Below are 24,448 nucleotides of genomic sequence, written 5' to 3' on the forward strand. Positions count from 1 at the left end.
TTTAGACCTTAAAATATGAGCTGTTCCAAACCAAGCCTTTCAAACTCACAAAATAAATCTTCCTTCGCATCCAAAGTGTCACAAACGTTTTCGTTCTTTTCTATATCTTTTCCTGTAACTCTATCACGGTCTAGCACATTCGCAAAATTTTCTGCCCATCTCTTTTTAACTCTTTCCTTCTTTTGGCCCCGTTCCAATCTTAAACTGGAACAAATCTAGACTATTTCCTCTAAGTTTACTTACATGCTTCTACGATATTTTACTATTATTCCATTTGTCTGCATCATCCAGATCTTCCGTAATTTTATCAATGGCCTCCACTTCACACCTCCTTTATTCACAGGCTAATATTGTCTCCTCTTTCTTTGCATTCCTTGTATTTTCATATAATCTCTCACTCAAATCATTCTTTTACAGGTCTTTCTTCCTCTCTATTCAACACAAAGCAGTTTCACTAATATTCCTAGCTGTGTTTCTAACTTTTTTCCCTAAGGCACAATCAGCAACTTCACAAACTATTTTCCTAAGATTATTCCATACATCTTCTAAATTGCAAAATTTAGAACTCTCTAGTTCAGTATTCAACTGTTCCAGGAAAGTCTCTCTCAAATTCTTATCCTGGAATCTACGCACGTCACAGATTCCTGGAAGGTAGTCATCCTCCCCAAATTCCAGCTTCAAATTAACCCTAGACACTACTAGATAGTGATCTTTACGTTTACAATCAATAGTAGCACTATATAGCCCATACATATATAGCCCTATATAGCCCAACATCTTGTATCGGTCGGGCTTTTTTTTTCACAACTAGATTGTTGTACCTACAAAATTGCAGCAGCCCTTAGCCATTACTGTTTTCTTTTTCAACACAAAATTTACCTAGGCTAGGATTCTGTCTATCCCTATTTTTACCATCTTGGGCATCAAAATCCCCTAATAAAAATACCATATTTCTTCCTTGGCCCCTTTCGATTTGTTCCGGTAACTGTAAGAAAAACTCCTCTCAGTCACTACTATCTTCATCAGTCGGTTCAGAAAGGGCATATACGACTAAGACTGATACCCTGCACTATTTATCCGTAAAATGAGTGACTACCATTGTACCATTGTATTATTGTACCTTCTCAACCTTAACAAACCTTGGCAGCTTTCTTATTCATCATGACCCCTACTCCTTGCCTAGGCAGCCCATCCTGCCTGAATAAATAAATTCTATATCACCTAATTTCATATCACCTAATTTCATGTTTCCTAACCCCGGGATATGAGTGTCTGTCAATAAAATAGTTGTTTTTTAATGTTGTAACATTCCAAGTTGCAAATTATTTTTGCCACAGGAAAAGCAATGGTCCCAAACGCAAGTGCAGAACGGGGACAGACATATCTTCTCAAATGTAAGCCGAAGCGCTTAAGCCGGATTAACACCGGACAGCAAGGAGTCCCTGGGATCCCCGGGTGAATGGGGGCATTGTGCAATCCTGGACCGATCTTGGTCGCAACATGGTTTTCAGTTCTTGGCGATGCTCTTCTATCAACAAGAGACGACATCTTTTACAGACAATCTACTCCAACTTATTATAAATTCATGCTTACAAATATTATGCCATCACGGGGATTTTTATCATTTTTTGTTTATCAAGAAACAGAATCTAATTAATTAATTATAAATCTTAGATGATAATTTTTTTAAGTAAATAACAATTTGTTAAACTAATAAGTGTCTAATTTAATCCCTTTTAAGTTCATGTCTTTTCTTCAACTCTGAGTAAAAGGTAGTAGCAACTATTTTCTTTGCTAATCATTTGGGTAAAATACTAATTTTTTTAACTTGTCATTATCTACTAAATTTTTTGTTTTGCTTAATTAAAATGCAAGAAGCTTAATTAAGATCAGTGAACTGAGTTCACTCATCTTAGTTTAAAGGCCTTAAAAATTTTATCTTCCAAATAGGATTTTGAACAGATGACCTTGATACGCCTTTATCAACGTATCCAGAGCACTGATTAGGATGAGTTTTGGTCTTTTGATGAAACAAGCTGACCAGCAACTTAATCCAACTTAATGCGTTATCCAATTTAATGCAAATTAAGCAATTAACGCAATTAACGTTATCCAACTTAATGCAAATTAATTTTTTTCTCTTGTGTAAAGAATTTACTTAAAGGATGATAAATTAGGACGCTATTTGCGAGCTGGCTAACATAACCGGCTTTGATTTCTATCTGATATTTATGATTAACACAGTAATATATGAGGTAGTAATATGAGAGAACACAGTAATTGGCTAGATGTGGAAAGTAGATCTAAGCCACTGCAAAGTTTTTTTTAGCTAAATTCTTTCGAGTCAAATTCAAATTTTAAGACTTTTAACCATAATGTGGATTCGACAGTCCAAGGAAACCAGAGTTGCCGACCTAGATATTTTTAAGTCTAAAAACGTCTCAAACAAGACTAACTTTTATTCCGACCGGAAATTCACACACAAAAAACTAGTTAACCTTAGCTTTTTTGGTCGGGGTTTCAGCATTTATCTTGGGAGAACTTGCTTTTATTCCTAAGGATCGAAGCATACGACTCTTAGAGTATGCTCCAAAAAGAGTGTTCAGCAATGCCACTCCATAGCCAGTCGCCCGTTCACCCTGGAAATGAAAAAAAAAAAAACATTAAAAGTTATAAGTACTTGGGAACTTATTAACAAAAGAAGAAAAAAGCCAAGAAAAAAATAGCCAGAATAGCCAAGAGTGTTCAGCAATGCCAGTTCATAGCCAAGAAGAAAACATCCAGAATAGACAAGAGTGTTCAGCAATGCCACTCCATAGCCAATAGAATCGCCAAGAAGAAACTAGCCAGAATAGCCAAGTGTTCAACAATGTCACTCTATAGCCAAAAAATGGAAAGAAGGAAATAGCCAAAATAGCCAAGAGTGTTAAACAATTCCACTCCGCTAGCCAAGAAAAAGCCAAAATAACCAGGAGGTTCAGCAATGTCACTCTATAGCAAAGAAAATAGTAAAAAAAAAATCAAGAAGAAAATAGCCAGAATAGCAAAGTGTTCAGTAATACCGCTCCATAACTTGTTTCCTGTTCATCATGGAAACAAAACAGACTATTACAACTTAAAAATAATCGACAAAACTCGGTAATGAGCTGGTACTTCCTAAATTATAGCATGCTACAATATTCCAACCTTTTATGTATAACGTTTAATTTTATTAACTTGTGCGCCCCCCCCGGAAGAAAATATTAGGTAAGTACTTGTCATGTACACCGATGATATTATGCACATCAGATTGAATCGTGAAAAATGAGAAGAGAACGGAATTCTACTTGTGATAGACATAATGGTTTTGAAATAAATTAAACCTGAGCAGGCAGTTCATCCTGTCTTGGATCTTATCTCTTTTTCCCAACAACTATAAATCTAATCCGAGCTCAGAGCTTTCGAAAGATCGTATTCTACCTCTTTTACTCTTTGAGAATAAACACTTTCTGATGAAGGTAGTGCAATTTTACTTTTCTCAAATAAACACTCCTATCGAGATTGCTTATCAGCCCTTAAGGAGGCCAAAAGGATTTAACCATTAATTGTGTGAACTATTATAGGAAGTTACTTCTCACGTAGCCTACCTATGCCACTAGTGGAGCTTATACCACAAAGCGATATGGATGACATGAGTAGGGGTGGATAGAGAGGGTGGTTTTAGGGATACATGTTCTCCCCCCCCCCCAGAAGGCCAGAAATTGCACCAATTACAGGGTCGGAGGGGCGAAAATTTCGATGAAAGGGGTGGGGTCAATTTTTATCGGTACCTTCTAAACATTAATTCTGTGTTCGCCTCTATATATAACTGAGGAAACTGGTGCTAGTGTCGACAAAATAAATCATGAAAACGTCCAGGGTTTGGCATCTTTTTCATAATACCAATAGGGACCATTTTGATGGACTTTATGCTCAGAAACACGGCGAAAATATGGGAGAGCAAGGAATCAAAAGGTGAAACACCCCTGGACTTCGATTATGCTGGGATTTGGGTGTCCTAGACAAAATTGTTAGCTTGGAGGTTTTGAAAGTTCAGAGTGCAAAAACAGGTTTAAAAAGTAATGTTAAGAAGACTAAGTTGCTTAGAAAGGATTAGATGAAAGTGAAGAGGTTATGTAGGGTAATGAAAAAATAGTCTAAGTGGATTGTACCATTTACCAAGATGGTATCATTAGTAAAGGAGGTGAATTTAGTGAATATTTAAAAAGTAGGCCCACGGTGTTTTTTCACAGTTGAAAAACTTCGAAAAAATAGGAAGATAACTCTGCGAATCAAGATTAGAACATTGCAAGTACGGTGATGACAGCGATGAAGTATGGTTCAGAAAGGTGGGTGCTTCGGAAAACTGAGTAAGATTCATTATCTTTTCCAGAGGAATTATCTACGGATTGTTTGGATACCCGTGACTGAACGTACCTCAAACAGTGAGTTATACAAAAAATGTGGTTCTATCTCACTTTCTACGGCTATAATGATGAAAGATGGAGACGACTAGAACACATTACACAAAGGAAGGATAACAGATTGCGAAACATCGTCCCTTTTGGCCATCCATCCTCGACCAAACAAAAATTGGAGGGGGGGGGTCATCCCCAAATGGGATGGGAAGAAAGTATTTAAAGGAAATTGGAACTTCTTAAGAGGGTGTGAAGAGGGCAATTTTGGACAGATTGGGACGGAGGAAGAACGTCCACAGCTGTGTTGGCCTCAGACGGCTTGATGCTGCATAGAGCTATTAATAGTAATAGTTACAGTATTGATAGTAATAATAAGGCCAAATTAGAGTCATTAGTGTAATTGTAAAAATTAGAATAATTAGTGTAATTGGCAAAATTAGTGGAAAATAAAAATCAGGTCTCAGTGTAAAAAAAAAAAAAAAAAAAAAAAAAAAATGAAAACAATGCCAAAAAATCCGAAATGCTAGATGACATCGGTAATCTTTTTTGTCGACACTAGCGCCAGTTTCCACTCTTCCACAACTGGGACAAATTAAGCTTGTCCCCTATTTTCCAATTTTGAATTGCAAGTCGGTAATTGTCTTGGGGTAATGAGGGGTAATGTCTACCACAGTTCTAAAAATCCTCTGAGCTCAAAGTTTGCAAAAATTACAACCCAGTTCTTTCATTGAGTAAGACAATTCACAAAAAAAAAAAAAAAGTAACAAGGTCTCTTTCCACCTTTTAGCATTTTAAGTCTGCTTTCGTTCTGTACCTCAAATAATAGTTAATGTCCCAGTAACATTTACATGCAAAAGGATTACTTTGGTGATTCCGTTTTGGGTAATATCATAACGTTTACTTAAGGTTGGGGGCTTATACTGCCTACATTTAGGATTATTTGAAGTTGGCTTCAGTACTAAAACTAGACATGCAAGTGGGAGGAGAAAAGAGGAAGGGGCCTGAAACTCACGTCACTGAAACGTCAAGATTTAAGAATTACCAAAAACTTCCTAGAACTGTTCAATAATGTCAGTTCTGTAGTTTTTCATGGGGTTTAGTTGGAACGTATGACGTTCAATTAGGCCAGATTAATTGCCTGGAACGTGGACTAATCACAGTTCTATATGCAACCGGACAAAATGAATGAGAAAGATACTTACAGTGTGACCAGGTGCAGCCATATCGACGTGTATCCAAACACCAGGAAAATCAAAACCAACGTGCGACATTATAAATAGAGCGGCGCAGGAGGCTTGAGCATTGTCTCGGCTCTGAAAAAAAATAATCACTTTTAAATTTGACTTTTTTTTCTCCTGTTTAAATGACAAAGCCTACTTGAAGCGCTACTGACATAAACATAAAGTTTTTACCTCGCTTGACGCATCTTAAGCCATAGATAGATAGATAGATTTATTCACACGAAAAGCCCAATTGGGCCATGGTGACATACACAAAACAAGTGAAAAAAATACAGCAACAAACATAGACTGAAAAGACATTAAACTAATTATTTAAGAAAACATCACGATACCTCATACCTACCCGGACGAAGTTTCCAATATTATTTATAGTTAAGTAACACCTACTTATCAAAAATTTCCGAAATCCAATGTCTCCCCCCAACCTCCCTACCAAGTACATATTCATATTTAGAAACCCTTTTAAGCTATTTTTCTATTGGTTGTTTCAAAATTTTGACTTTTTAGGGCAATATATGTTTGTCAGTGTTGCCACATTGAATGGTGAGAATATACAAGCCGAACTCTATAACAGCACTTTTTGTCATCACATCAGCCATTGAGGCTTGTATTCGTTTACTAAAGAGTCAGAAAAGCACAGATAACCGATAGTCTGCAACAAAAAAATTATTTTCATGAAACTCCCCAGTTAATCGAATTCCTGACGATTTTAGTCTAAACTATTACACTCAACAATGTACACCCGATGCCTTACATGAAGGCGTAGTTACCTGTCTCAAAAAAAGAATAAGGACCCAAAATCATATCATCCAATCACATTATGGTCAGATATAGGTAAATTGTTTTAATGGATTCTTTACGGCGAAATTGGTCCGAATTGTAATCACGGTGACAATCAGTTCGGTTTTCGATAAGGTCTTGGTGTCCAAAATGCATGCGCTACTTCTTTATCTATCTTTGATTCCCCCCCCCCAAAAAAAAATCAAAGAAAAACCTATTTATTGTGCCATTGATATTGATCTGACTTTTGGTTCCGTTGTGCATTCCCAGGGTATTTCGTTTCCTTTAAGGAACAGAGTGAATCCTTTTATTTGTGCATGTTTGTGGAATTGGTACCAGGATAAATAGATATGAGTAACGTCTGGGATGCAGCTTATTACAGATCATTGGTCAGCATGCAAATGAAATTTTATATTTAAGTCATTCGAGTCGTCACTCGTCATATGTAAAGGTAAAAAGGTAAAGGATACGGCACTAGACTTTACAGTCCCTACCGGCGGTGCTGATCTCCGTTTCTTGGCCCTTCAGCCAAGAAGTGCAATGGGGGGTTGGGGGCCAACCATCCTCTGCTTTCGCACATCCTTCCTGTTTACCTTCCCCAGATTTCTCCAGGTACCCATTTAAAGCTGGGTCGACTCTGGCTAAGCTTACAGAGTCACGCCACTGACTCCCGTCCCAAACTGAACAATTGGGTACACTGGGATTCGAACCCGCGTCCTTTCAGACAAAGGATCCCAAATCCAGCGCACCAACCGACTCATCATATGCCCTATTGGAAACAGAATTTCCTGTTTATGGGCCTAAACAACTCACCAATGTTACTATCTATTTGGGAACCACAATAATCCCTCTTCGTGTTTTGCTAAGATATCTTGGTCTCCTGCTCAGTGTATATATTATGACACAAGAATTTTCATTATTATTGCTCTCAAGGATAAGCAGAAAAAACCTGTAGATTATGTATGGAAGTCAAGGGTCATTTAGACAAAGGAACTTTGGTTCGGCTTTACCCCCCATTTGCTTTCTCTGATTTGTGTCTGACGATTATTCTCCGCGGCAGAACTCCAAGAATCCGTTCTTTTTTCTTTCGAATTTGCAAATATTTCCAACAGATTCAAATATAAAGTAGAAGCACATAATACCCTAGGTGGCACACCGTTCTTGAAGTTCGTGAAAAAGATGGGGAAGCCGTCAATCCGTTCTTTGGCCGACTTAATAATACTGTTGATTTTAACTTGAGCAAGATTAGATCAACATCTGGCGTGTTAAAATATGAGTTTAGAAATTTATTTATTGCTATCGGTGTCGAGTGGATGCTCTCAATGTTTGGATGCTAGTTTATATTGAACTTTTATGAAGAATGTGTTTTTGGGATTATGTCGGTTACTTGTTGAAGTCAAGGGTCAATTGAACAAATAATTTTGCGCCGGCTTTACAATTCGTTCGTTGCGCCACATATATTTTCTCTAACTTCTTTCTCTTTTTTTTTGCCGCGATGGAACGCGAACAAATCCGTCCTGCTTTCTTTCAATTTTACAAATACTTCCTTCAGATTCCGATGTAAACTAGAAACAACTATGTCTCTACGATGACTTGGGGGAATACTCACTAAATGCTCTATACGGAAATTTAATTAGAAACGATTTTACAAAATTAATTAAAAAACCAGTAGACACCAATACAGAACCAGTTAAAAAAGGCAAGATTAGCGATGAAAGCGTGTTTTTAATCATTTTTCTTTCATTTCAATGCATTGCTTTGTTTATACTCACTTTATTTATCGGTCCTGATTGAACGTCGCTGAAGTAAGGGTGCTGAGATTGTTTTAAATTTTAAATTTAAATTTAAAATTTCATTTTATTTTAATGTATGTATGGTCTTACAATCTGGGTCTGTATTGGGGCAGTTACTTTTTTTTTTATATATAAATGACCTTCCAAAATGCATGCCTTCGGACGATGAATTACCAATATTGTTTGCAGATGACACAGCAATTAGTTTGAAGGCTAGCAACGAGGAGGACCTACGAATGACCCTCGAAATTGTTGCTTTTAATGTAAATTCTTGGTTCCATGCTAATCGACTAAATCCTAACCTAGAGAAGTCGGAATTTGTGGTTTTTGGGAGAAGTTTGAGAGCAGTGAAGCGTGTGTCATTTAAAATTATTAGTACTGGAACTTCGTCCATAAAAAGAGTGGATGTATTTAGATATTTAGATATCTACATTGACTCAACTCTGTCTTTTAAGGCGCATATCGCACTCGAGGCTACAGTGTCCAGGAATCTCGGTTGTTTGCATAGAGTAAAGTTCCTGTTTCCTTACCAAATAATGAGAAAATTATATTTTTCATTAGCGGAATGCTATTTTCAATATTGCCCGACCGTTTGGATGCTGACATTCCATTGACATTTACGAAGACTCCAAATCGTCCAAAACAAGGCAATAAGAATCCTGGACCTTTTTTTACCACACCCTAGGAAGACAAAAGAATTATCTGAAACTAAAACATCTTTTTTATTTCTTGATATTCTTCATTCACAACAAATTTTTCACCTTAATATAGGCATATGGTTGTTAGAAATCCAACGTAGGGATAACTTTTTCAATAACATGCTACTCTTGGTTGAAAATAAACATAGCCATTTATCAAGAGCAAGGAATAAGCTTCTTTTTCCTTTTATTAAAAATGAGAGATCAAGACTAAGTTTAAGATATCAACATCCTGAGATTGCCAATAAATATAAACTACTTGATTTAATAAGTGAGTCACCATCACTCTTTACATATAAAAAGAAATTGAAAGAGATAGTTCTTTCTGTCTATAGTAGCGAGGACTGAATGTAAAGTGATTTATTTATAAATTAGTTTATAAGTCCCATTCGTATCTCCATGTGTCGATTTTTTTCCGCTTCTTCTCTCTCTCTCTCTCTCTTTCTATGTACTCCGTGTGAGTTATTGAGGTATAATTCCTTCTTCTTTTTTCTCTTTATATTGTTAAAGGAGACAAAACGAGTTGCCTCCCTGTCTCCTTTGTATGAGATTTATGTATATTATTTCTTGTTTAATAAACTCAAGTCAAGTCTTTTGTTTTATATATGTCTGTTTTTTTAGGACGGCCTTTGGACATACTACTACTAACAACTCACCGTAGCACAAAGCTGCCTGAGGCTAACACAGCTACGCAAACTCCTCCTCAATCCCAATCTATTCAAAGTCTCCCTTTTTACACCCTCCCAGGAAGTTCCCATTTCCTTTAAATCTTTCTTTATGACATCCTCCCATCCCAGACGAGGACAACCTGCTTTCCTTTTAGCCCTAAAATGTTGGCCGAAAGGACAATTTTTGGCAATCAGTCATCCTTCATCCTCAGAACGTGCCCTAGCCATCTCAATCTTTTTTTTATTATAGCCATGGAAAGCGGGATTGAATCACATTTTTGTACAGCCTTTGAAATACGGTTAGTCAGCCGGGTACGCAGATCAATGCGTGGGCAATTTCTCTGGAAAACATACAGTAAATCTTCATCCATTTTTCGGAGCGCCCATGCTTCAGAGCCATATTTGGCTACTGTCACCACTGTACCTTCCGATATTTCAATCTTAGTTTGCACGCTTATCTTCCTATTCTTTCAAACTTTTTTTTTCTACAGTGAAAAAAAAAACCGGGCCTTGGCTATTCTTCTTTTAACGTCTTCTCTGACCCCACCGTCTTTACTAATAATAATACCAAGGTAAGTGAAGCTGCCCACCCGATCAATCTTGTCGTTACCCAACGTGACTTTTTCATCTTCACTTATTCCTAGCCTTAGTGACTTAGTCTTCTTAACATTAAATTTCAAAACTATTTAGCACCCTGAACTCGCGAAACCTCCAAAACTTCTTTCATTTTGCTCCCACTTTCATCTAGGATGCTTAAATCATCAGCATATTCTAAGGCCAGAAGAGTTTCCCCCCCCCATTTGATTCCGTGGTCTCCCATTGCCTTTCCTTTGCTCCTTGAGACAAAGTCCATCAAACTGATCCATATCAAGGGGGATAGAACACAACCCTGTTTAACTCCTGATTTAATACAAAACCGGCTGCTCCGTCTGCAAAACTGAGGACCAAAGGTGTTTGACGACTAAGGCACTTCTCAATTATTAACCTAAGAGTGAACATTTGGTCAAAAAATCCTCTATCTTTTCTAAAACCACTCTGTAATTCTCTTAAAACTTATGTCTACAGCATCTCTCAGTCTAAAAAGTATCAAATTACTAAGTAATTTGCAACCTACAGAGACCAGACTAATGCCTCGATAATTACGACACTCACTCTTATCACCTTTCTTATACAGTGGTTTAATAACGGTTGGAATTGGAAAATTCGAAAATTGGAATATTCGTGCCCGAATAAAAAAAAATAATAATAATAACTTTATTCCTCACACCTCTCAATACAAAATTTCTATACAACTGACATCTTTTTAAAAGAAAAATGTTATGGCAGGGCGAAGAGCGGATCGACTGCGGCACGATTTCCATTTAAAGTCGTCCTACGTTAAAAGTCTCGAGATATGGTATGTTTATGTTTAGGCTGTTGGAGAAGGCTTCCAGTGATTTCATCTTTTCTACTGGGAATGGTAGTTTGTTCCAGATCCTGATAACCCGGGGTATGAACGAATGATGGTAAGAGTTAGATCTTGCAATCTTCATTTTCACGGGCTCCAATTGCAGACTGTGCGATCTTGTGTTGCTTTGGGAAATTTTTTGAAGAAGTTTGTCTTTTACGTTCCCAAAATTCTCATGAACTATCTTGAAGAGGGTTTTTAAGTCTAAGATCGTTCTTCTTGTCTCAAGTTTATGGACGGTGAGCCTTCTTAGAGCTTCGTCATACGGAAGGTTTCTGAATCCTTGAAGTCCTTTTACAAAGCGTTTCTGGACCCGTTCTATTCTGTCAATATCCTTTTTGAGATATGGTGACCAGATGACAGTGGCGTATTCAAGCTGTGGCCTGACGTAGCTTGTGTATGCGGATATCTTTGAGTGATTGTCAAGGTATCGTAGGGATTGACTGAGTAGCCAGAGAGTATTCGACGCTTTACGCACAACTAGGCTGATATGCTTTTCTGGTTTGAGGTCCAAGCTCAGAATTACACCTAGGTCCTTTTCACAGGTAGATTTTGTCAGGTCGATACCTTTCATTTTGTATGAGTACATCGGATTTTGGCGGCCAAGATGGACGACAGAGCATTTTGCTAAATTTGGTGAAAGTTGCCATTCTTCGAGCTTATCTGTCAGGGCGTCGCTTTGCATTTGTGATGATGCACTAGCTTCTCCTAGGAGCTTCGTATCGTCTGCAAACAGGCCAAAGTCGGTTTGGGAAATGGCATTTATGCAAGTGTCTATGTACATGACGAACAAGACTGGGCCGAGAACACTACCTTGTGGGACGCCACTGGTTGCATCTGTCCATGTGGATAGTGTGTCTGCAACCTTGACTGCTATTTTTCTATCATTCAGGTAGGCTAAGAGCCAATTTTTTAGCTGTCCCTTGATTCCATAGATTTCTAGGCAGTGGATGAGTTTTCGCAAGGATATTCGGTCGAAGGCCTTAAGTAGACCGATTAGGATAATATCTATTGGAATCCCACGGTCAAGGGTAGACTGGATGTAGTCGTGTATCACTACTAGTTGGGAAACAGTAGAACGATTTTTACGGAAGCTGATGATCAGATGAAGATTTGGGGGGGGGAGGGGTAGGGAGGCGAAAAAGCAGTACCCAAGGACCTCACCCTGTAAACGTCACTGCAATAAGCATTCAATTCGCTAATTAACTCATGGCGTCACTTACAATGGTAGCCGAAATCCAACGATTCAGAAAGGATGGAACAGACTCCTAAAAAATCGCTAGCGTTTAATAAACAATTTCACTTTAATAAACAAATTCCAGCCAAAAACTAATTTGTTATTTGACTTGAGTTGTACTTTTCTGATGATGTGGCTGTTGCAACGCTGTACCAAAATTTATGAGTGTTTTATTAATGACATGAAGAAACCTAAAAATAGAGACTTGAATAAAAACTTACAGCTACTGAGTTTTTCATATCAGCGATCGCGGAGTCAAATTCACAATAGTGGAATTCTGGGGCATATGGCAGCGGATGGCTCAAATCGCCTGACATTTTCCCAGCTTTGACCACGGATGATTCCCACTCCTCGTCATTTGTTACCACAGCTGCGTGGTATCTTCCAGTGGCTATTCCCTGAAAAAATAACAATAGTTTAAGTGTAATAAGTGTTATTCATCACCAAAGATAGATGCAAAAGAGGTAGACTTATTAACGAAAAAGTCAGAGCAAAAAGTATTTGATAAATTACTTAACGAGATGCCGTCTATTTGTGACCACAGCTAAGTTGTATCTTCCAGTGGTTATTCCTTGACGAAATAACAAAAGCGTAAGCACAATGAGTGCTATTCATCACCTTTTGCAACTGCAAATTTTTTTTTTATCTCAAGATGGTATAAATTTGCCATATAACTTTATGCCAAGTTACCATACAACTTAATGCCAATATGGCATAACTTGTACATCATAAGAAGATATTTTGGTTTTTCAGACATGATGATTTCTGTAACATCCAGATGTAAATCAGAATATTGGTCGGTATTAGGTTGCCTTTTGAAGCATGGGGACAACATTTTTAAAAAACAATAATGAACATTTATGACGTTTTGTCTCCCAAAAACACAAAAAAGAAGCCAGAGCTTTCATTCAAACTTTTCAAAGCAGGATCTCTTTCTCCATAACATAGCTGCTTTCTCCATAACACTTCCTTTTCAAGCACTTCAAAATTGCATGGAACTAATAGTTGAGCTTAAATATAATGAATATTTGAGAGATAGCAGCAATAGATGTGGACTTGTAAACTAAGAAGTCAAAGCGAAAACGCCTTCGATAAACGACTTCATGAGACGTGGAAACATATTCCACATTTTATTTCCACTGCGACGCTTTTAAAAACCATTTTGTAGATTAAACTTTTCTGCTGTCAACAATTATAGACCTTGTATTACAGGACTCAAAAGACAAAAATTAATCTGTTACACACACTTGACATCAGTGAGAACCCATTCATGGGGAAGCGTTTATTCTTGCGTATGCAACAAAGGTGTGAAACAATTTAAAAATAAACTAATAATAAATAAAACAATTTTATCTTCAAAGGCCTTACACGGTCATGCCGATCAGCGGCAGTTCTTGCCATTATAAAGCACTAAACATATAAAACATATAAAAATCACAGCCATAGCCGTTGTCATACAAAATTATACATTGATTCAAAATATCACAGGTTCGAACAAAACAGAGTCAAACAGAGTCAAACGAATAAAAAGAGAAATGAACTAAAGCACAAAAATATATGTAATTATTGACGAGTGAGTGCAGAATTAAAAGTATTAACAAACGAGGGAACAAAACTACTTGCGTTTCGCGTATGTCGTGCTGGAGCCGGTTGAGCTACATGTCACGCGAGCCTTTGGCGCGAAGGGAGATACTCAGGGGGGGATTTCACGAAAATGCAGAATTATTTCAACTATTCTAATTATTTCGTGAAAATTAATTTTAATGTTATAGGTGAAAATTATTTTAAAAGGGAGCATTAGGGGACTTGGGAAGATTTAGACACCACCAGAAGAGCTCCGTATTGGATCCTTTCCAGGCGTTCTTTCCGGTTCGAAGTCAGGCCGTCAAACGGGACAAGCATATTCCCTTAGAGTTGTAGGTGAAAATTGCTATAAAAGGGAGCAATAAGGGACTTGGGGAGATTTAGACACCACCAGAAGAGATCACTACTGTATCCTTTCCAGGCGGTCCCAAGTCAGGCTCTAATGCCAAACAGGACTAGTATATTCTACCATCTGACAAACGTAAGAAAAATACTTAATAGGTAGGGGGTTGGGACACGGTGACGAGCAAGGAGTTTTAAATAGAGGATACCCAGGTTTTCCCGTTTGATCATCTCCTGTGTCTAATTTTCCCACTTCTGGCCATATGTGAGATATATTCCCCAAAGTTTAATATCCAAGACAATGCAAGACTGTCCCTCAGAAAAAAGTTAATACGAGCAACTTTTCACGATTGACGATCATTTTCCCCTCCTCAGCTTGGCGCGATAAACTCGCCATTATTCTTTCTGTCTTACTTGACAAGCACAGCCGGCTAAGAAAATTAAATTTCTGGATCTTGGGTTCGTATGTTCGTGCCTTGTATCAGGTTTATATTTTCAATGTATTCAATTTTGGGGAAAAAATTGTTTTTGTGGAGAAACAATGAATACTAGGCTATTTTACATGAGCAGGAGACTAAGAACCCCATTAATGGTCCTGGGGGGGGTCTTTTCTTTTCGTAAATGAGTATTTCCAAAGACATACTTCTAACCTGTAACACCTCAAGGCTGGAATTAAAATAAATTTTTCAGGTCAAGTTTGCTGGCGGCAGAGGGGGTAAGAGGGTTAAAGGACTTTGAATTTCGTCTAAGGGAGAGGGAAAAAATAGTTTTTTCGATCCCCACAAAAGAACATACACTTATAAGCAAATCATCCGAAGACTTTTGCTAAAAGTAAAAATAAATCCTATTCTCCTCTCCCTTTCTCTCCCACGTCTACCAATCTCTCTAAAAAAAAAAAAAAAAAAAAAAAAAAAAAAAAAAAAAAAAAAAAAAAAAAAAAAATATGAAAAACTGATCCACACAAAACGCATTTAAATAATAGAATATTTCCCCTTTTAAGCTTTATAGTAAAACTTTGGATTCTAAAAAATAGAAAAGATTTTATACATACAGATTCGGAGAAAAGTGGAGCAAAAAAATTAACACAAGAAAATTGAAGTCATTTAGTTACATTCTGAAAATAGTTTTTTTTTTTAGAAACAATGAATACTAAGCTATTTTACACGAGCAGGAGACTAAGAACCCCATTAATAGTCGTGGGGGGGGTCTTTTCTTTTTGTAAATGAGTATTTCCGAAGAAGTACTTCTAACCTGTAATACCTCTAGGCAGAGGAATTAAAATAAATTTTTCAGATCAAGTTTGCTGGGGGCAGAGGGGGAAAGGAGGGTTAAAGGACTTTGAATTTTGTCTAAGGAAGAGGGATAAAATAGTTTTACCGATCCCCACAAAAGAACATACACTAATTTTTTTATCCTTATAAGCAAATCATTCAAAGACTTTTGCTAAAAGTAAAAATAAATCCAATCCTTCTCTCTCTTTCTCTCCCACGTCTCTACCAATCTCTAAAAAAAAAAAAAAAAAACCCTCTAAACTTTGGATTCTAAAAAATAGAAAATACAGTTTATACATATAGATTCGGAGAAAGTGGAGCAAAAAAATATACACAAGAACATTGAAGTCATTCAATTACATTCTGAATAATCCAAACAACACAATACACACTTCAACTTCCTTAAACTTCAATATAAAAAACTGAATCTTGAAAAAAAATTCAACAAACAAAAATTATTTTTCCTTGCGTGACCGATTGAAAGCTTTAAAAAAATTCGTAAATTATTTAAAAAGTAAAACGATAGAAAGTATAACGATATATAACGGTATGAACCATACCTTCCACGACCCGAACGGATCATTTTGTCTTGATCTATTTCGTACGGATAACCCAGATTCCTTGAAGGTTGACGCCCATGCCTTCACAAATGATTATGTTGCCGTCATTGTCCTTGGAAGTCTTTGTTTCCTCCCCTATAAAGCACGAGCAACAAATCTCGCAATGCAAAAGGAGGAGATTGGGATGGCTTAAAAAGCAATTGCTTCTCAGCAATAAAGAGCCTTCCTCCTTGAAGGGCCCAAAAAAGCTGCAGAAAGGTACCAACAGGCCTTAGTTGACAGGAACAATAGGAAGATAAGTCTGCAAATCAAGATTAGAATATTAGACGGTACTGTGATGACAGTAATCAAATTTGGCTCTGAAGCATGGGCGCTCCGAAAAGCGGACGAAAATTTACTAGATGTTCCCCAGAGAAATTGCCAACGGATTGTTCTGGGTACCCAGCTGACTGACCGTATCCAACAGTAGACTGTACAAAAATGTGGTTTAATCCCGCTTTTTAGGGCTATAATGAAAGAAAGGTTGAGATGGCTAGGCCACGTTCTGCAAATGAAGGATGACAGGTTGCCGAAGATTGTCGTTTTTGGCCAACCAGCTGGGGCTACACGGAAATCAGGTCGTCCTCGTCTGGGGTAGGAGTATGACATAAATAAAAGACTTAAAGGAAATGGAGGAGGAGCGTGCGTAGCTGTGTAGCCTCAGGCGGCCTGGTGTTGCAGTGAGTTATTATTATTGTAATTAGTAGTAGTAGCAGTAGTAGAGGTTCAGATATTCAACCACAACAACCCTGGTTCAACGTCCACTGCAAAATAGCTATCTGAGCAAAAAGGCTATGGCTGTTCTTGAAGAGTGAAAAGGACAGAATTTATTTTATAAAACACTGAAAAAGAAAACAGTTCACTCGATTTGGCAATCCCGTGTCCAATACAAAGAAAAATTCGCTTCCATGCTCCAAAATGCCTCGACTGAGAGCTAGTGGAGAGTTGTCAAAAGCCTTACTATCACCTAAAGGAACTTCAATTCCCTCCCTAAGAAGTAATGACTGGATTATTTTCCAAAACCCGCAATCAAAGACCAAAGCTCTTGACAAGGCGTGTGCTGAATTCATAAATCTGGAAGACGGCGGTAAAAAAGTCTACGATTTCTCTAATCAAATCGATGCTGTCCTTAATCGTGTGACCCACTCCACTCCTAAGGTCCTTCGCATTCTGCAGAGTCTTGATATGACGAAATCCATGGGTTAAAACAATTTACCTGATACTGTCTTGAAAATCTGCAATTTCGAATTGGCCTGACCATTGTTATGGCTTTACCGAGTGGGTTTTTCCCCTGGAACCCTTCTACCCATATAGAGATCTGCGTATGTCATTTCTATACCTAAATTAGAAGGCATTCCAATGAGCACAGGCTCTTAGAGGCCCATCAGCCTCCTCTATTGCATTAGAAAAGTTTACTAAAATGTTTCATATCTTTCATTTTATTATTACTTGTAGTTAGATGAACTTTTAGGCGACTGCCAAAACGGATTCCACCGGAACCGTTCAACACTTGACTGCTTAATGGCCCAGCACCAGAAGTAGATCGAAATTCTGGAAAAGGATACGACATCAGGTTACTGTCATTCGACTTCGCTAAAGCTATCGACAAAGTATTGCATGGCAGCCTATTAAAGAAACTTTACGCTTACGGTGTCAGGAGAAGTCTGTTGAAGGTGATTCAAAGCTTTCGTTCAGGTTATTCACTGCGGGTTGTTCTTGACGGGTTGGCCTCCCTCGAATAGTAATGGCAGGCGTATCACGAGGTAGTGTATTGGGACCTATACTTTTCATTGTTTACACGAATGACATAGAGGATAACCTTGCAAGCCCTCTGCATCACTTTGCCAATGACACAGCAAAACATTAAGTCATGCCAAAATCAAAGCCTCCCTGCCACTGCAGATATTTTGGAAATTGGAAACTGGTTTGATGCCTCAATGGTTAGATTCAATGCATTGGAAACAAAAGAGCAGATGATCTCCCGGTCAAAAGTACCAAGTATACAGTAGTAGTAATAGAAGAGGTACAGATATTCAACCACAACAAACCCTGGTTCATCGTCTATTGCAAAATAGCTATCTGAGCGAAAAGGCTATGGCTGTTCTTGAAGAGTGGAAAGGACGGAATTGATTTTAAAGTACCATGTATACACCCCAGTTTCATCTTCTTGAACGAAGGTATATAGTAAAGTCAACGAACTTCGTCTTCTTGGACTCCACTTCTCCAAAGATATCTCTTGGAACACCCACCTTAATCGGGTGAGAACCTCCAGCGCAAGAAAGTCGGGGATAAACCTTTGGTACAAAAACCTTCTGCCGCACAGCCCCATTATCCTACTTTACAAGTCTTGCATCAGATACATTGCCGAGTATGGATGCCCGCTGTATACCGGTGCTCTGAAAACGTTGCTAGTACCACTCCAAAAGTCCAAAATAGGGCTAATAGGGCAGGTTTAGTAATTTCCTACAGCTCTTCCCAGTGTCTTCCTATTTACATGATACAAATTCGAGAAGTGCTGGCCAATATTAAAAATAAACAAACACATAATAAAGTAAGTAAAAAAGGCATTGAAGAAAGTTAAATAAAATGAAAACACCTCTCAAAATAAGAATTTTTTTTTTACCTAATACAGAAGAACTACTTACCTGAGCTCCAGTAAGCGTAGCTATGTCCAAAATGATATTCGCTTCAAGATCTTTCCTGGCATATGCCACACCGTCTCCAAGCACCAAACGTCCTTCGGCGTCAGTATTATTGATCTCGACGGTTCTTAAATAAAAATAAGGAGAAACTTAAATGAATGCAAAAGAAACAACAACAACAAAAAAAACACTTAGGCTCATCCTAGTTTTGACACTTGGAGGTAATAAAGTATTCCCCCCCCCCAATAAAATTTGGTAGTAGGGCAAGGATGGAAATAAGCACAGTTTTTCGTGTCCAATAAAGATTAGAAATAGAAATTAATCGGGTATTATTATCTATATATATAAAAATGTAGTGTCCGTTCGTCCGTCCGTCTGTCTGTTACACTATCTTTACCGTTACACCGCTACACGTTATTACCGTTACACGAGCTCAAAAAATTGAGGTTCTTTTTAAATTTTATTAAATTGCTTAAAATGTAGAAAACTGGTGATTGCATAAATATTTCAATATATTTTGACAACGGATTTGATATATATTTGACAATGAAAAGCAATTCGAAAACCTTAAAACAGAAAACCAAAAGTTTGAAGTTTAGTAGAAATTGTTGAAGTTTTAGAATGCTTGCTGCTCAAAGAAAATTTGTCAGTGTCAATTAACGTCAAAAAGAAATTATTATTAAATTGCTTAAAATGTAAAAAACTGGTGATTGCACAAATATTTCTATATATTTTGACAATGGATTAAAGCAATTCGAAAACCTTAAAACAGGAAACAAGACGTCCAAACGGACCTAAAATCAGAAGTAGTGCCTTTGTAAAATCCTATTTTTTTTATTAGATTTTAACTTTTGCCATGGCTTGTCTTTTGTCATTACGAAACACATATCGCAGAACCTTTGTTTCTCTTAACTGCACAGTTGCTGGGCCAAAAATTTCTGTCTTTTGCCTCGGTTTGTCTTTTATCACCGGACCTTTGTTTTTTTAATTGTTCATCATTTCCGATTTGTTTGGTCCGTTTGACCTCCCCATGTCTTTCGTCAATCTTCTATCTATCTATATATATAAAAATAAGTTGTCTGTGTGTGTGTGTGTGTGTCAAGTGACGTCATGTTTATGTGTCGACTGACGTCATGTTTGTCGACTGACGAAATTAAAGACCGGGACATCGGGACACAAATGACGACGGGGACACCGGGAAATAGGGAATATAAATGACGACCGGGACACAAGGAATGTTCGATTAGCAATCACCATCAACAATACACCGGGACACAAATGACGACCGGGACACAGGGAATATAAATGACGACCAGGACACTCAAAGAGAAATTACAGACCGGGACACCGGAACACAAATGACGACCGGGACACAGGGAATATAAATGAACACAAATGACGACCGGGACACAGGGAAACAACAACAACGGGGACACCGGGGGGCACAGGGGGATATATAAATGACGACGGGGACACAGGGAATGTTCGATTAGCAATCACTATTAACAAAGCTCAAGGGCAATCATTAGAATAATGAGGTATAGATCTGAATACAGATTGTTATACCCTTGGAAAATTATATGTTGCATGTTCAAGAGTCGGTAAACCTGACAATCTATTTATATGCACAAACAATGGGACAGCCAAGAATGTTGTATATTCGCAAGTTTGACGTAGTTCAATATATATATATACTAGCTGTTGGGGTGGCGCTTCGCGCCACCCCAACACCTAGTTGGTGGGGGCGCTTCGCGCCCCCCCCAAGCCGCCCCGCGCGCGTAAGTCGTTACGCGCCATATTAGTTACGCGCCATTGTAGTTGTGTCCCTATGTCCCACCTGTGAATATATATATATATATATATATATATATATATATATATATATATATATATATATATATATATATATATATATATATATATATATATATATATATATATATATATATATATATATATGTTTTTAACTACGTAAAACTTGCGAATATACAACATTCTTTGCTGTCCCATTGTCTGTGCATATAAATAGATTGTCAGGTTTACCGACTCTTGAACATGCAACATATAATGGTCCATGGTAAAACAATCCGTATTCAGATCTATACCTCGTGATTCTAATGATTGCCCTTGAGCTTTGTTGATGGTGATTGCTAATCGACCATTCCCTGAGTCGCCATCGTCATTTATATATCCCCCTGTGCACCCCGGCGTCCCCTTTGTAGTTATGTCCCTGTGTCCCGGTCGTCGTCATTTATACTCCCTGTGTCCCGGTGCTTTGTTGATTGCTAATCGAACATTCCTTTTGTCCCGGTCGCTTTCTCTTTGAGTGTCGTCATTTATTTAGATTGTCAGGTTTACCGACTCTTGAACATGCAACATATAATTGTCCATGGGAAAAACAATCCATATTCAGATCTATACCTCATGATTCTAATGATTGCCCTTGAGCTTTGTTGATGGTGATTGCTAATTGAACATTCCCTGTGTCCCGGTCGTCATTTATATTCCCAGTATCCCGGTCGTCATTTGTGTCCCAGTGTTCCCCTTTTAGTTTTTTTTTTATTGGTTTTGACCTTTTTTTAGGTTTTTTAGTTTTTTTCTTTTTTCTTTTTAGTTTTTTTTGAAGTTTTATCTTTTTAGTTTTTTTATTTTTATTTATATTTTTTTAGTTTTCTTTTTCTCCTTTATTTTTCAGTTTTTTTCCTTTTTTTAGTTTTTTTTTCTTTTTTAGTTCTTTTAGTTTTTACCTTTTTTAGTTTTTTTTTAGTTTTTTAGATGAAAATTTTTTTTAGTTTTTTTCCTTTTTTTCTTTTTAGTTTTTTATTGGTTTTTACCTTTTTTTTTTAGCTTTTTTAGTTTTTTTCGTTTTTTCTTTTTACTTTTTTTTTTAGTTTTTATCTTTTTTATTTTTTTTTATTTTTATTCTTAATTTTATTAGTTTTCTTTTTCTCTTCTATTTTTCAGTTTTTTCCTTTTTTTAAGTTTTTTTTTTAGTTTTTAGTTTTTTTAGTTTTTTTTTCCTTTTTTTTCTTTTTAGTTTTTTATTGGTTTTTACCTTTTTTTTTTTTAGCTTTTTTCGTTTTTTCTTTTTACCTTTTTTTTTAGTTTTTATCTTTTTTATTTTTTTTATTTTATTCTTAATTTTATTAGTTTTCTTTTTCTCTTCTATTTTTCAGTTTTTTCCTTTTTTTAAGTTTTTTTTTAGTTTTTAGTTTTTTAGTTTTTTTAGTTTTTTAGCTTTTTTATTTTTTTATTAGTTTTTAGTTTTTTTGTAGTTTTTGCCTTTTTTTTAGTTTTTTCAGTTTTTTTTTTAGTTTTTAGTTTTTTACCTTTTTTAGCCTAACCAGGATTTGAACCTGGGACCTTCATTCTCCGTTCTGACACCCTCTCTCACCGAGTGACTACTCCAGCATGTTCATTTTGGTGTTTTAAATGGTATATTATTAACCAAATTAATGTGTTTTACAATATACTAAGCATCGTCAAAGCAAAAATGACGACAACTAATTTCATGACGTCAGCCGACACAGAAACATGACGTCACCTGATCCACAGATCCACAGACAGACAACTTATTTTTATATATATAGAAGAATATATATATATATACTAGCTGTTGGGGTAGCGCTTCGCGCCACCCCAACACCTAGTTGGTGGGGGCGCTTCGCGCCCCCCCCCCCCAAGCCCCCCCGCGCGCGTAAGTCGTTACGCGCCATATTAGTTACGCGCCATTGTAGTTGTGTCCCTATGTCCCACCTGTGAATATAGATATATGTATATATATATATATATATATATATATATATATATGTTTTTAACTACGTAAAACTTGCGAATATACAACATTCTTTGCTGTCCCATTGTCTGTGCATATAAATAGATTGTCAGGTTTACCGACTCTTGAACATGCAACATATAATGGTCCATGGGAAAACAATCCGTATTCAGATCTATACCTCATGATTCTAATGATTGCCCTTGAGCTTTGTTGATGGTGATTGCTAATCGACCATTCCCTGAGTCGCCATCGTCATTTATATATCCCCCTGTGCACCCCGGCGTCCCCTTTGTAGTTATGTCCCTGTGTCTTGGTCGTCATTTATATTCCCTGTGTCCCGGTCGTCATTTGTGTCCCGGTGTCCCAGTCTGTGATTTCTCTTTGAGCGTCCCGGGCGTCATTTATATTCCTTGTGTCCCGGTGTCCCGGTCGTCATTTATATCCCCCTGTGCCCCCGGCGTCCCCGTTGTAGTTGTGTCATTTATATTCCCTGTGTCCCGGTCGTCATCCCGGTATACATTCGTTTTTGAATTGGTATATGATGAAATAAATTTTTAATTTTTTCCCTTTTTTTCCTTTTAGTTTTTTTTTATTGGTTTTGACCTTTTTTTAGGTTTTTTAGTTTCTTTCTTTTTCTTTTTAGTTTTTTTTTGAAGTTTTTATCTTTTTAGTTTTTTTACTTTTATTTATATTTTTTTAGTTTTCTTTTTCTCCTTTATTTTTCAGTTTTTTTCCTTTTTTTAGTTTTTTTTTCTTTTTTAGTTCTTTTAGTTTTTACCTTTTTAGTTTTTTTTAGTTTTTTAGATTAAATTTTTTTTTAGTTTTTCACCTTTTTTCTTTTTAGTTTTTTATTGGTTTTTACCTTTTTTTTAGCTTTTTTATTTTTTTTTCGTTTTTTCTTTTTACTTTATTTTTAGTTTTTATCTTTTTTATTTTTTTTATGTTTATTTTTAATTTTATTAGTTTTCTTTTTCTCTTCTATTTTTCAGTTTTTTCCTTTTTTTTAGTTTTTTTTTTAGTTTTTAGTTTTTTTAGTTTTTTCCTTTTTTTAGTTTCTTTAGTTTTTTTAGTTTTTCGGCTGTTTTATTTTTTTATTAGTTTTTATTTTTTTTGTAGTTTTTGCCTTTTTTTAGTTTTTTCAGTTTTTTTTTTTAGTTTTTAGTTTTTTACCTTTTTTAGCCTAACCAGGATTTGAACCTGGGACCTTCATTCTCCGTTCTGACACCCTCTCTCACCGAGTGACTACTCCAGCATGTTCATTTTGGTGTTTTAAATGGTATATTATTAACCAAATTAATGTGTTTTACAATATACTAAGCATCGTCATAACAAAAATGACGACAACTAATTTCATGACGTCAGCCGACACAGAAACATGACGTCACCTGATCCACGATCCACAGATCCACAGACAACTTATTTTTATATATATAGATATATATATATATATATATATATATATATATATATATATATATATATATATATATATATATATTTACAGGTGGGACAAAGGGACACAATAAGGAATATAAATGACGACCGGGACACTCAAAGAGAAAGCGACCGGGACACAAGGAATGTTCGATTAGCAATCAGGGACACAGGGAAACAACAACAACGAGGACGCCGGGGGGAACAGGGGGTCTTCTATATATATAAAAATAGACATCCGGACACAAATCACGACCGGGACACAGGGAATATAAATGACGACCGGGACACAGGGACACAACTAAAACGGGGACGCCGGGGGCAAAGGCGGGATATATAAATGATGACCGGGACACAGGGATTGTTCGAAAAGAAATTACAGACCGGAACACAAATGATGACCGGGACACAGGGAATATAAATGACGACCGGGACACTCAAAGAGAAATCACAAACTGGGACACCGGGACACAAATGACGACCGGGACAGAGGGAATA

General features: G+C 36.8%; 1 protein-coding gene across 1 annotated transcript in view; it reads right to left on the reverse strand.

Annotated features, from left to right (window-relative positions):
* Positions 1 to 2,441: 2,441 nt before the first annotated feature.
* The window catches only part of LOC136027944 (probable aminopeptidase NPEPL1), a 78,661-nt gene continuing 56,654 nt past the window's right edge, over positions 2,442 to 24,448 (reverse strand). The window contains exons 7-10 of the mRNA XM_065705415.1: positions 18,742 to 18,865; positions 12,522 to 12,698; positions 5,639 to 5,749; positions 2,442 to 2,639 (exon numbers count right to left, since the gene is read on the reverse strand). Of these exons, the coding sequence (XP_065561487.1) occupies positions 2,490 to 2,639; positions 5,639 to 5,749; positions 12,522 to 12,698; positions 18,742 to 18,865 (562 nt within the window). The 3' untranslated portion in view covers positions 2,442 to 2,489. The remainder of the gene's footprint in view (positions 2,640 to 5,638; positions 5,750 to 12,521; positions 12,699 to 18,741; positions 18,866 to 24,448) is intronic.

This window comes from Artemia franciscana, chromosome 6 (assembly GCF_032884065.1).
Source record: "Artemia franciscana chromosome 6, ASM3288406v1, whole genome shotgun sequence".
NCBI lineage: Eukaryota > Metazoa > Arthropoda > Branchiopoda > Anostraca > Artemiidae > Artemia > Artemia franciscana.